The sequence below is a fragment of the Nannobrachium achirus genome, assembly GCF_963921795.1.
Source record: "Nannobrachium achirus genome assembly, chromosome: 2".
In the NCBI taxonomy this organism is placed as follows: Eukaryota; Metazoa; Chordata; class Actinopteri; order Myctophiformes; family Myctophidae; genus Nannobrachium; species Nannobrachium achirus.
Window position 1 is genome coordinate 63,520,161 of NC_137811.1, and position 13,627 is coordinate 63,533,787.

General features: G+C 41.5%; 1 protein-coding gene across 3 annotated transcripts in view; it reads left to right on the forward strand.

The window, feature by feature from the left end:
- Nucleotides 1-819: 819 nt before the first annotated feature.
- Nucleotides 820-13,627, forward strand: part of epn1a (epsin 1a) — a 33,729-nt gene continuing 20,921 nt past the window's right edge. For 2 of the 3 annotated variants that reach the window (XM_080748522.1, XM_080748524.1), the window contains exons 1-4: nt 1,575-1,664; nt 6,023-6,201; nt 6,659-6,760; nt 10,109-10,267. In XM_080748522.1, the coding sequence (XP_080604648.1) occupies nt 6,692-6,760; nt 10,109-10,267 (228 nt within the window). In that variant the 5' untranslated portion in view covers nt 1,575-1,664; nt 6,023-6,201; nt 6,659-6,691. Of the gene's footprint in view, nt 861-1,574; nt 1,665-6,022; nt 6,202-6,658; nt 6,761-10,108; nt 10,268-13,627 lie in introns of those variants that run through there. The other variant, XM_080748523.1, reaches the window with a different exon arrangement.

Sequence of the window (13,627 nt, forward strand, 5' to 3'; positions counted from 1 at the left end):
TTACTTTGTTCTGAATAGCAAAGAATATTGACATGGTAAATATATATGTAATTACATGAGAGTTTAAAACCAAACACACAGATATTGAATTAATTTGTAACTGTAAATCTTTAAGGACATTTTCTTTTGATTATTTTTGGGCTGTGTTTTTCCTCTGAGTGATATCATACAACCCAGGTCTCCATACATAATTGAACATTGCGTCTCTGCTCTGTTATCTAAAGTGTAACTTGCCATTAATAAAACTGAATTGAATTGAATTGAACTGACGAACCAGGGATATTGTGATTATGTGGTGCACCCACCGTCCATGCAAACTGATTATGTGTGTGTGTGCGCGCGTGCGTGTGTGTGTGTGTGCGCGCGTGTGTGTGTGCGTGTGTGTGTGAAGTTGTTCAGGTCTTTATATCCTCATCACTTGTGTGGTTTGTAATTGGAGTCCGGTCTGACTGGGCCCAGAGGTCCTTGAGGGGGTTTCAGGGGGTTCCCAGCAAAACTAGTTAATGGGATATGAAACCCAATCAAAAAAATATATATTCCCAACTAGCCTATACATTGATTATTTGAAAATAGACCATCTTCATGCGGTGTACATGTTGTGAGCTTGTAGATATGCTTTTTTATGGGGGGGAAAAGATAACACAATTCCAGTATTGCTGACAATATTTAATTTCAGATAGGGGTCAGCGGCCAAATACATATTCATTTGGGGGTCCTTAATTAATTAAGTTTGAGGACCACTGACTGACAGTGTGTGTGGGCCATGTTTCTGCTCTGCTATGCTCTGGGGTCATGTCTTGCTGTGAAGCGGAAGCGGAAGTTCGGCCATCTCCTCCTCGTACCATTCAAGCTACAACAGGGTCAGTACACTTCATTGAAACATTTATTATGTTGTGTCTGAACGCTGGGGAAACGCTGTCGCTCGTATTTCGCAAGTAGAAGTTCCGCTTTGTTCTCGTGTGGGGAGCGTCACTGTATCCGTCTCTAGGACACAACAATAACGTTATGTTGCTGCTTGCGAGTTAGCATCGGCTAGCCTGCTAACTGTTAGCCGACAGTCTAGGACGAAGTTACCAAGGAGACGTCTGTGACGTCACGCACGAGCGCCTTCTAGCGGAAATGTGGCAGATTAGGCCTCCTTGAACAAAATCTGTGAAGTTGTCATCGATCAAATGAACCACCATGGTATCCCCATTTTGAGCAGATGTTCCTTTTATTTAATTTTTATTTTACACATTTTCAAAAATAACAAAATGTGCAGATCTACAGACTCATAGTTCTTCCCGTGACAGTTTGTGTGCTGTTAGATCTGTGGGTTATGTGTCTACTTTTGCGTCTCAGGTGAATTTGTAAGCCATTATTGGAATAGAACTGACAGTCCCAACTTTCTTCACTCATCAGTGATGATTGAACAGTAAAGGGTCCAGCCAAAGGCCCCTGGGGGGCACCATTGCGCTTCTCATCGTAGAGCCTGAAATTAATAGAAGAAGATTGATCACGGAACTACTACACGATCGGCGCAACCCTCCGTTTCAGTGACGTAGCCGCCGCATCCTTGGCGCGGTGGTATGTACTGGCAGTAGGCAGCGTTAGCAGGGCTGCTGCTGTGGCTCAGCTCTCTATTAACGTTAGCAAGTGATTGATTCTGGGGTTCACGTTGACAGGTAAACCTCCACGAATGGCTTGTTGCTTTGATTCTATGCTGTGGGAAACGCGCAGCGACAGCTGGATGCTGGCTTCAGTCTGTGTGTGCTTCTATCTAAAGTAACGTTACAGTTCCACTTGTACTGTACATGTACTATGTGTGCCCAGCCCTTCTCTGTCTCCTATCCACCCTGCCTGGTACTGGAGAGGGTGTGTAAATACTGTACTGCATCTGACTGGGGCTGAGAGAATGGATGAGTTGCTCGCTAACGTTATCTGTCATCCCCACATGACAGCTGAATGGTAACCTAGTGTAAATGTTCCTGTCTTTGCTCAAAAGTCGCTACTTATAACGTTACTCTGATGATTGCTGCACAGCTAGTTGGCACTTCTTGTTTTTTTGTGTCCCTTTTCTATTAGAGACAGTATGACTTTAAACGCTGTGTTTTTGTCGGGTTGCTGACTTGCTAGTTTCGACCGGCCAGCCCTGTCTGCTAACTTTGTGACAGAAAGCTGCCCTGGTCTGTATCTAACATTAGCTTTTGGCAGGCTAACTGGGCGGGGGTCTCTTGTTCATGGGGTGTTTATCTCTCTGCTGGCGATAGGAGAGGACGTGCTTAGACTTTAGTGCCCACCGTTTTACAGTACATATACTGCTAGTTAGTTGTGCCATAGACCAGTGGTGCTCAAACTTTGACATTTGAAGGTCTCCCCTTAACTTTGACAGTGTACAAAATGGAACCAAATGGACCCATTTGTACACTGTCAAAGTTATACACTTGTAAGGGTCAATTTAGACCCCCATATTGGCCCATAAAGGAACCTAGAGAGTCCCTGAAAGGCCTGAAATAAACTTTGAGAACCACTGCCTGATATCCAATGTATTTATGAATCACTGGGCGTGTAAAGTATACATTGCTCAACCATGTAGCCAACTTGGTTACAACATGAAATCATCAAGTCACTAGTCATGACTTGTTGCATGTTGTCTTAAGACAGCCATCACAGTGCTGTTTGTTTTTCATGTTCAAGGTTCAACATTGTATTGTATTGTATACAAGAGTACGATTATTTGGTGTTGTTTCTTGGTGGCACCAATAAGCAGCAAAAGTAATTAAAGATGGCAGCAATAATAAGTAGAAAAGAAATATTAAAACGTGTTATGACCTTAGTCATAACACATTTTCAGGTGCGTGAAGGGGCTGTGTACATGGGTCCTACTTCTAATCTAAATAGTTTCCATGTTTACTGTATGTATGTTTGCACTGCGCAGTAAGTCTGTAAGTATGTATTTACATGATTATATAATGGGTATGTGCATTTATTCTGTGCATATGATATGTTAGTGTGACTGTGTGGATACTTATATACGTTTTAAGTGTTTCTTGGTTTTGTCATAGGTATGTCAAATAATACAGTAACAAATCAGAATGCTTTGGATATAGGTAGCCGAAAGCAATCTACAATACAATGTACAATCTCCAAGTTCTAATTCTCTCCATGACAGCCCCATACATGAAACGGAAAGTTCTGCGTACCATTCACCTATTTTGAAATTGCATTATGCAGGACGTTGAGTTAATGAGCACTCCGAGTCCCCCAAAACGAACTGTGTTTATTAACAAAAAGTTGACCATATAAAGGTGGATTTCTTTTTACGCAGCCTTGAGAGAAACTAAGGATAACCCAAGCTGTCCATGTGCAATATTGGTGAGTTTATAGTTGTTTAATAATCATACAATAAGATAGGCATTTTATTAAATCTTTATGAATGTCAATGGAGGGAATTTCATCTTGGAGGTTACAGATAATCTCTTAAATTGCTTGTGGGTAGAACATATGAACACTGCAGAGTTAACGCCTTGAACCCTAGCATCCCTATGCTGGGGAAACAGAATACTTAGTAAACTAGTTAGTATTTAGGGTGTAAGTGGTTGATCTTTTACTAAGAAAAGACCTTTAGGATTGCATTTGAGAGAGATTTGAGTCATTGAGTCAACCATGACAGGAACAGGTTTAACCATTTTCAACCTGGCACCCCTATTGTGGACTTGTATATGTGAACATTTTCAAAACTTGTGAAAATAGCCTGGCTATTTTATTTTATCTATTGGTCATGCAACACAGTATATAGGGCTAAGTGGTTAAGCATGGCGCTTATAGAAGCGTGTCCCTTATCTGCAACAGTAACGGAGGAGGCGTATCTGAACTTTGGTATAGTGTCTTTGTAGTCTCTAAAGCTGACTTTTGGATCGGTTATCACCTCACGTTATGCAATGCTACTTGGTCTCCTATTAGTTTGACATGTCTTCCTTCATTCACACATGGGGGCTGCACCTCATGGGTGTGTTTGGTTTTATATAAGATTTCTGCTCTCTGTTAATTTGTTGATACTGGCTTTATCTAAAGCAGGGGTTCTCAAACCTTTTTAGGCCGTGACCCCCAAAATAAACATATATGAACTGGGGAGGTTACCCCCACCCTGACAAGCACTTGGAATTGTAGGTATTACATTTAATGTGACTCGGTTCCACAGATAAATATTGTGAAAATAGCAGATCTACATGCTCACAACGCCTCGCAGTGTGAGGCGTTGTGAGCTCTGTGAGCATGTAGATCTGCTATTTTCACAATGTTCGCCTCTTGCTTACTTAATATTTGACAGTTTGGCCAGTTTGGTATTAAAACGGTCTTGAAAATCCTTAAATTGTCACTTTATAAATGTGCAGATAGATACCCTGTATACACTTATGTTGGTTTGTTTACCATTGAGGTGTTTTTTTTTTTTTTACATTAAGCTAATCATCTGGGGACCCCACTAAATAATCTGGGGACCCCACTTGGGGTCCCGACCCCAAGTTTGAGAACCACCAATCTAAAGGGATGTCTGAGCATGGACAGGTTGTCCTATTCACACTCAGAAGTTTGAGATGGTAGTATTTTATTAACTCTGTGGTTTCTGCCTGCAACAGCCGTTCATATTAACAACGGGCAAGAGCCACACATCCAGTCTTTTTTTGTATATGATATGATGTTCTTCTTCAAGGTGGTGTTGTGGACGTTGTCGTCTACTGGGAAGGAAGTAGAGTAGACTATTGTTTATAGACAATGTTTCATTTATTTATTTTTAATTATCATTTACCTGTCTGAGATGTAGACCAGTAAGGCCATTAATGCACTTACGTTGTTGGTTGTTCTTTAACCACGGATGCTCTATTTAATTGTGCAGCGTTGTCACGTGAAAATATATAAAAAAAAAAAACGTGTTGCGCTTGATTGGCATTTGTTTGTTGTTGTTGCTTTTATAATTCTCAGCTAGCCTATAATGCCCAACATGCCCAAAATAAATACCAGGTTGAAAAAATTAAATGGGACTAACCCATTTGACGAAGGAATGCATTGGACTCCCAAATGTCGTTCAGGAGAATATCTTGGGACCTGACAACTGTGATGTCATATTCCTCATATATTAATTTCTGTTAAAAAACTAAAAGTAACCTCCTCTTTCACAAAAACCTGGTTAATCACAAATAGGAACTTACTATAGTGGTATAGCAGGTGTTTTATCTGGTTTGGGGAAGCTGGTGAAAGGGCTTTGATAGCAAAACCAGCTTACATGGTGCATCAGAGGACCAACCATGTGCGTCTCAGCGCTGATGCATGTGACGGCTGTCCATACAGACCGTTAGTTTTGTCTAGCGCTATCATGGTCACACTCTTACATAGTACTCTCATGTAGTCCTACACAGGGATGCAAATTATTGATTAATTAATTATTTGATAGTTAATAACCTTATCAATCGATTAACCAATGAATAATTGATAAGCAGAGTTTTGAAGGACCAATAGGAAAATTCTTGTCCAAAACTGAAAATTAGTGCAGAAACATAAATGCCTTGATGTATATATTAACGAGCGTGAACAAGCTTCAGCTAGACGCAGACATACACACCTCCCCTCAGCAATGCACTATGGAGTTCCTCTCCAAAAGCCCTTGAATATGATGGAATATGATTAAGGAATACTGTGATAATGATAAGCTCACATTTGATATTACACACACCATACCTGTAACTTTCACTTGCCCCCAAAAAAGTACCCCAACACAACCCATATTTATTATGAATTAATTATAATCGTTTAATTTCATAACATAATTTCTTAATTGCAATTCATTGATTTTAGATTAATTGTTAACACCCTAGTCCTAGATTAAATAGCTTAGATTTGGAACACCTGTGGTTCAAGCAACCTGTGGTTGAAGACACAAGTGAATTACTTTTTTTTTGTGTCCAATAACTCCAATTAGCTATTTACCAGTGAGTACAGTCATTCATTCTCAGCCTCATTGACATGATGTCTCAATGTGTCTCAACAGTTTTGTCTCAATAAACCTGAGCTTCTGCGTCCCAATGTCGCCACGGGGAGAAACCGGCTGAGACAGAGCACTCCGTGAACGAGTGGAGCCAGAACAATAGAGGCTGAGAGACGCCCAGGAGAGGAGAGGAGAGGAGAGGAGAAGCCCGCCTCGCCCCGCATCGCTCTCGTGTGCAACAGGTGTGCATGGCGCTCTCTTCCTCTGAGCCTCTCTTGACGCCAAGTGCTCTATATATGTGTTTGAGTTTGACGATCTGCAGAGCCTGCTGCTTTTCACACCACACACAGACAGACACACACACACACACACACACACACACACACACACACACACACACACACACACACACACACACACACACACACACAGCCATTGCCTCTCAAGGTCTCCTTTTGTTGCCAACTCCCACTCTTTCTTTCTCACTTCTACAGCCAGTCTTCTCTCCCTTTCTGTTTCTACCTCCTCTCTTTCTGTCTGTCTCTCTCGCTCTCTCTCTGTCTCTGTCTCTCTGCCAACCGCCTCGGTCTGTAGCCCTCTGTTAGTATTAACAATGTTCTTTGCCCTGTGGTTATTTGCTTTGTACTGCATTAACCATGTTTTACAACAACCCTGTGCCCTCCCCTGTCCCCCCGTCAGATTACAGTGCAACCCGACAGCCAGACGGTTGCCATGTCGACCTCATCGCTACGGCGACAAGTGAAGAACATCGTCCACAACTACTCAGAGGCTGAAATCAAGGTTGTAGCCGTCTTCTCTTATCGCAGTGCTTCTCAAACTTATTCAAATCAAGAAACCCCCACATTGATACATATTTGCCCACAGACCCTTATCTGTATATGTTCTGTGCCAGCCAGGGACCCCCAGAATAGAATATTTGTGTACCGTATTTTCCGGACTATAAGGCGCACTTAAAAGCCTTTAATTTTCTCAAAAAACTACAGTGCGCCTTATAGTCCAGTGCGCCTTATATATGGATCATTCATTGACATTGACATTCCCTTTAGCACAGCTCCATCTGTTGGATGCATAACGCAACGGTAGCGTCTATTTTGTGCTCCTTATAGTCCGGTGCGCCTTATATATGGAAACAGTTTGAAAATAGACCATTCATTGACAGTGCGCCTTATAGTCCGGTGCGCCTTATAGTCCGGAAAATACTGTAATTATTACTATATACCGGTACTATACTCTGCTATTTTTTAACCTTTTGAATAGCCAACGTATAAAGTATGGATAGAGGGGTTAAAGGAGTAGTTCACCCCCAAAATGACTTTATTTCTATTGATTACTCACGCCATGGAGACTTGAGTTCAATAAAAATGTTTTGTATACGTCGCATTCCGAAGACAAAAATGTAATTATAGTAAATGTACCCCCATTTGATTCTGGATGGGGACCCAGATGCATTTGGGTCCCCATCCAGAACCTCCCCAAGGACCCCACTTTGAGAACCACTGCCTCGTCGTTCCCTCACAACGTGCTTCCTCCCATTTCCCACACACATCTGCATGCGTTAACTCTGGTTAAATGCACAGCAACTAGGCCTGTCACCATTATTACATAATCGCCTGCTCGCAATTATCAGAGATAATTGCATAATTATTTTGCATAATTGTCAGAAATGTTTCCATTCAGCTGTATAAATTAAGCTCTTGAGAAATAGGGGAAATAGCCAATCTTTAAGCTCAGATTGTAGGCAATTTCTTGTATTCTAGACATTTTTTTAAAAGTATAAAATGATTTATGCATGGCCTCACAATTATTTGTACGACAATTAAGTGTCAACTAAAATGTCATGATTGTGACAGCCCTACCTGGTGCTCTCCCTGATACCACCTTGTAGCTGTGCATAGTTGGGTTTGTTTGCTCAAGGATAAACCGTGGAAGCAGAGTGATTACAAACCACAGGAATGAAAAGAGAGAGAACGAGAGTGAGAGACGGGGGGAACACAATGAGAAACATGTTTAGTAAATAGTGTGAGATGAAAAGCTTTTGAAAATTAACAACACAACACATCAGATTGACAAAGTCACAAAATGATTTGGATGAGAGAAGAACAATAAAGCCTGACTTATACGTCGCTGCGGGCTGGTGTCGCTCGCCCAAAATAAACGATCTGCAAGCTCACAGCATGTTTGTTGCATCTCTAGCTGGAGGATCGACTATTCTTTGGCACACGATGCCAAGTACAAATTAAACATTAGATGTCACTGTACAAAACAGCGTAGAACAATGCCAGTGAACGGCCACATCCAGATGGCAGTTCACTGGTAATGTAGGTATCTACTAACCTGACTTTCGCCAGAGGGTGGCAGCATTGCGTATATAACGCTCTGCTTTTACGATCTGGGCTTGCTCGGCCAGAGTTGATAACACTCGTAAAGTCCCGGGCCGGACCAATCAGCGGCAGCTATGGGCGGGCTCTGAGCGGCTCTGAGCCAATAGATAATAATAATAATAATAATAACTCAGATTTATATAGCGCTTTTCTAAGTACCCAAAGACGCTTTACATGGGGGCAAGAGAAAACTAAAAAGTAAAAACAACTTTATTAGAAAAACACTTTAAAACTAAAGGATAAAACCATTAAAATCAAAAGAGATCAAAAATGACAGTGGAGTGAGTTAGCTGGGGTAAGCAAAATGGAAGAGGTGGGTTTTGAGGGTGGTTTTGAAGGTTTGGAGGGTGGGGGCATCTCTGATGGTTTTGGGGAGTGCATTCCAGAGGGTTGGGGCAGCAAAAGAAAAGGCTCTGTCACCCCAGGTACGGTATGTGGTCTTGGGGACTGTGAGGAGATTTGCATCAGCAGACCTGAGGGAGCGGGAGGGGACGTAGTGATTGAGGAGGTCGGAGAGGTAGGGTGGAGCAAGATTGTTGAGTGCCTTGTAGGTGTTGAGTAAAACTTTGAAATGGATTCTTTGTTTGACCGGGAGCCAGTGGAGTTCACGGAGGACTGGTGTTATGTGGTCTCTGGAAATAGAGTCTGATTGCAGACCACGTGGAAACCCAGGAGGCGGATTCTGGGTGCAACGTCATGCAGACAGGCCAATATGAGTGGTTGGAGTTGGCACTCCCAGACTGTGATAGAAACGGCCACATCCAATCACCTGCTACAGAAATTCAAAAAATGGCCCGCCCCTTACATCGAGTCTGCCCGAGAGAGCCCAGATGTAAGGCAGAGCGTTACGCACTGCTGCAACTATCTGGCGAAAGTCAGGTTAGGTATCTACATTAATGAAACTATTCAGAATGTGAAGGACTCCCTCCACTCCCTCTTTATATTATGTCTGCACATAATCTAATCAGTTATTAGAATAGAGTTTTCATATTACAAAATGATTTCTCGTCTGGAAGAATTTGAGAAAAAAGAAAAAAAGTTGTTTTAAATATAATGTATTTGTTTTGATACCTCGTACACATATGTTGTAGAAAGTCCTGATGTTTTTGTAAGTGTGAGTAAAGATTAATAAAGGCGTGGTTAAAGGTCAAAATCTAATCAGTTATCTATTTTATTTATCACTCTGACTCTCTCCCTCTTTCTCTCCCTCTTATGCCTCTCCATCTATCTGTCTCTCCCTCTCAGCTCAATTAAATTAAATTCAAATAGGCATTATTGGCATGAAAACCATACATTTACATTGCCAAAGCAAGTGTAAAATAAAACAGAAAATAAATGGACAGTTAAGGATATAGCATAACTATAATTATGTCTAAACAAGGCAGTGTATCATTTCAACTTCGCAGTGACATCTCTATGTATCTCTCTGTGGGTGTCTTCTCTCTCTCTTGCCCTCTCACTCTCTCTCCAGCCTGTGTTCTCATTGATTGTTTGCAATAAAATATCGGTGTCGATGGCTCAGTGTGTATACAATTTGTAACAGAATATATGTTTGTTTTTGACAATTGTCATCTATATAGGGACACCACCAGTCTGAAAGTGGTTAAAACCAAAGGGCTTGTGTCATGGATAGGAAGCAAGCAGCTTTATTCCTGCTGTTTACCAGCAAATTAAACCTCATTTTATGGGACATTTATGACTTGCTTAGAATAATATTGACTAAGCGTTTGTCTCTGGCGGTGTCCAGGTTCGAGAGGCAACATCTAACGATCCATGGGGCCCCAGCAGCTCTCTGATGTCAGAAATTGCAGATCTGACTTACAACGTTGTGGCCTTCTCTGAGATCATGAGCATGGTGTGGAAACGCCTCAACGACCACGGCAAGAACTGGAGACATGTATACAAGGTGTGTATGAATGAGTGAACCTGGTGAAGAGGTGTGTGTGAGTATGGAGTGAACATGGAGACATCTTATACAAGGGGTACACACTACATACTGTAACTACAGATATACGCAGGAGCAGTGTTGTGCATCTGTGTTAAAGTGGTTTAAAGAAGCATTACGCTAAAGTTGGGTGGTCTACAGCAGGGGTTTTCAAAGTGGGTGACGGGGCACCCTGGGGTGCCGTGACGGCAGTCCAGGGGTGCCGCGAGATAATTTGATAATATTTGGAATTTATTTGGACACTTGAAAAAATATTTAGTATCATTTTAAACTTTTCAGTCAGTTATATTCAGTCAGTTCTAACCAAAATGGCTATTATCTCAACGTTTTCCTCGCAACATAATCACTAAAATATCATTACTGTCAGGCAGAAACCTCCGTCGCACAAAACTAGTGAAAACAGCCGATCTACAAGCACTGTAGATCGGCTGTTTTCACTAGTTTAGTACATTTTATAGATGATAAATACAAAACGAACGGTTTTGGACATACAAGGTTTCCACCCGACAACGATGATATGCTATAAATATAAGGTGCTGGGAGTGAAAATTATAATGTAGGGGTGCCTCAGATTAAAACATATATTTATGGGGTGCCCTGAGACAAAAATGTTTAGGAACCCCTGGTCTACAGTACACACATGTAGCCTATCAGAATGAAAACACACACTTGACATGTATTACATAGCTACATATTGGCATTGGTTGATCATTTGAACATGAAAGGGAGCCTCTGCACACTAAAACTGTGCAAAATCTGATTATTATTATTATTATTTATGTTTTAGATATATAGCTTTCGATCAAAGACATTCAGGTACTGTAGGCCTATGGCTGAAAGCTTGCTATAGATATATAACAAAATATATATATAATTGTTCATTAGGTTTCCTTTTTCTTTATTTATATATATATATTTTTTGGGGCTTTTTTTTATGCCTTTATTAACAGACAGTAGACAGACAGGAAGTGGGGGAAAGACGGGGAGAGACACGCAGCAAACCTGGATCGGGCTCGGGAATCGAAACAGCGACCTGCTGCAAGCTACACAAAGCCTATGTACAGTATATGTGCCTAGACCAGTAGGCCATCGGAGGCACCATTAGGTTTCCTTTTGACTCCATCACCTCACCCAAGTCTACTTGCAGATGAGCAGTGTTTATTTTTAAATCTGTGAAACAGATTACATTAAAGACGTGCGATTGTCCTGAGACATTCAGGGGACCTAGGCGACCTAGGCGACCTATTTGCCGATTGGCTGTCGCATGTCACATGGTAACCAAGCTAGTTTCATGATTGGGAGCGGCCAGAGCAGTATAATCAGAGAGTGGTGTCACCGCGGACACGCAACTCTCCATTCTAGGGCTCTGGGAGCGGCCTTGCGCTGTTCTTCTTCTCGAGTTTGGAAAAAAAGGATCCGTTCCGTTTGTCACATTGTTATGATCGTAAAACTATCTAGTTTTAACGTTCAGAACGTTTTCTTTTTGAACAATAAAAACATTGACAGCCAGGGGGAAAAAAATCCATGAAGGACACGGAATGCAATCGTTCACTCGCCGTTGGAAAATTGACATATATTAGACTATTCTGGATGTGTGGCTAACGGCTAACGCTAACGTTAGCTAGCGCTAGCTGCAGGCTAACGCTAGCTAGCGCTAGCTGCAGGCTAACGCAGGCATGTTATACACAATTACTCATGGAATAAAACGGCGACCCAACTCGGAATGCAATCGTTCACTCGCCGTTGGAAAATTGACTTAGACTATTCTGGATGTGTGGCTAACGGCTAACGCTAACGTTAGCTAGCGCTAGCTGCAGGCTAACGCTAGCTAGCGCTAGCTAATGCACGAGTCACGGTGTGTAATAAATTCACTTCAACCTCGTGTTGAGCAGTTAAACCTATTTGCTACGTACGTCTACAAAAACGTTCATATTTCAAAGATAAAGTGCTTACTGAAGTCTCACAGATGTCACAGTATGGTACGCTCAAGCAGAATTACCTGTATCTTTCGTATTGTTTAATAAACAGCATTTTAATCCGATCAGACGTCACTTTCTGTTGTTTTTCAGCCATGCGACCCCATCGGTTGCGAGGTGTACTGCACTTAGATACATTAATACCTTTTTAAGGAAACGACGACCGATCGGATTAAAATGCTCCTCTTTAAATAATACGATCATTACGGGACATTCTGCTGGAGCGTACCCTATGGTGACATCCGTGAGCCTTCACTAAGCAATTTATTTTTGTAATCTGACCGTTTGTGTAGACGTACGTAGCAAATTTGTTAAACTGCTCAACCGCAGATTGTGTTGAATTCACGGTTGGCGCAGCGTAGCGTCTTTACATTTAGCCCAATAATGCTAATCTACAAAGCAATAACTGATTGATTGATTGAAGAATTTATTAGAAGTTTGCAATAGAAAAAGTACAGTTTCATGACAGTACAAATCACTGGTACAAGGTCAACTAGAGATCCTAGAAAGCCGAGGCTTATTTCCACAGGAACCACACTTTAAGTATCTCATATAACATTGAAAGACAGACGGGAATGGTCGATAGTGTGTGGGGTTGGCTAACTAGCTAGTACATGCTAACAGGGTTTTTTTCTTTCTTTAATTTTCCTATTTCCTTTTCTGACGAAAATACGCAACCCTTTTTTGACTGATATTATATGATCAAACGGCGTATGTAGACATGTCCGTTCCAACGGTTAATGCGAACCACTTGTTTACTCAATTGGGTATTTTGTTTACGGCGAATTCTATTGCGCCTGTGGTATGCTAATATGCGCTGTTTCTTTCTCTCCGTACATGACGATTACGTTACGGCGGTTTAGTTAAGTGTTAGAGAGCGATCGAATGCTTTGCACTTTATGATGACATGATTGTAGTCGAGACTTCTCGACATGTTTTCGTTGTTTTTATACTTCATCTTCTTACGATGTGGCTCTAATATGCTGATAGCCTGAGTTGGTTGTTTGTTTTTGGTCGGTGGCCGCCATTGTGTGCCTCTGACAGGATGGACCAAACTGTGAACTCTGAACTCTGAACCACGCTCGACCTATGCGCTCGACAATTAATGGTTCTACGCTGCCTCTGCCGGCTGGGAGGTGGTATCACTACTATTTTTGTTAATTTTTCTTTTTTGGTTGTAACAGCAGCCTCTCTCGACTGGCAGGCCTTACTTTATTTTACAACTGACTCATGGACATTATTTTTTTTTTCTTTTTTTACCTTTTTTTAGATAAATATGTCGCCACATAGCACCTTCCCTCTGGGATTATATAACCTATTATGTTTTTGTTTTGTTTTTTTAAAT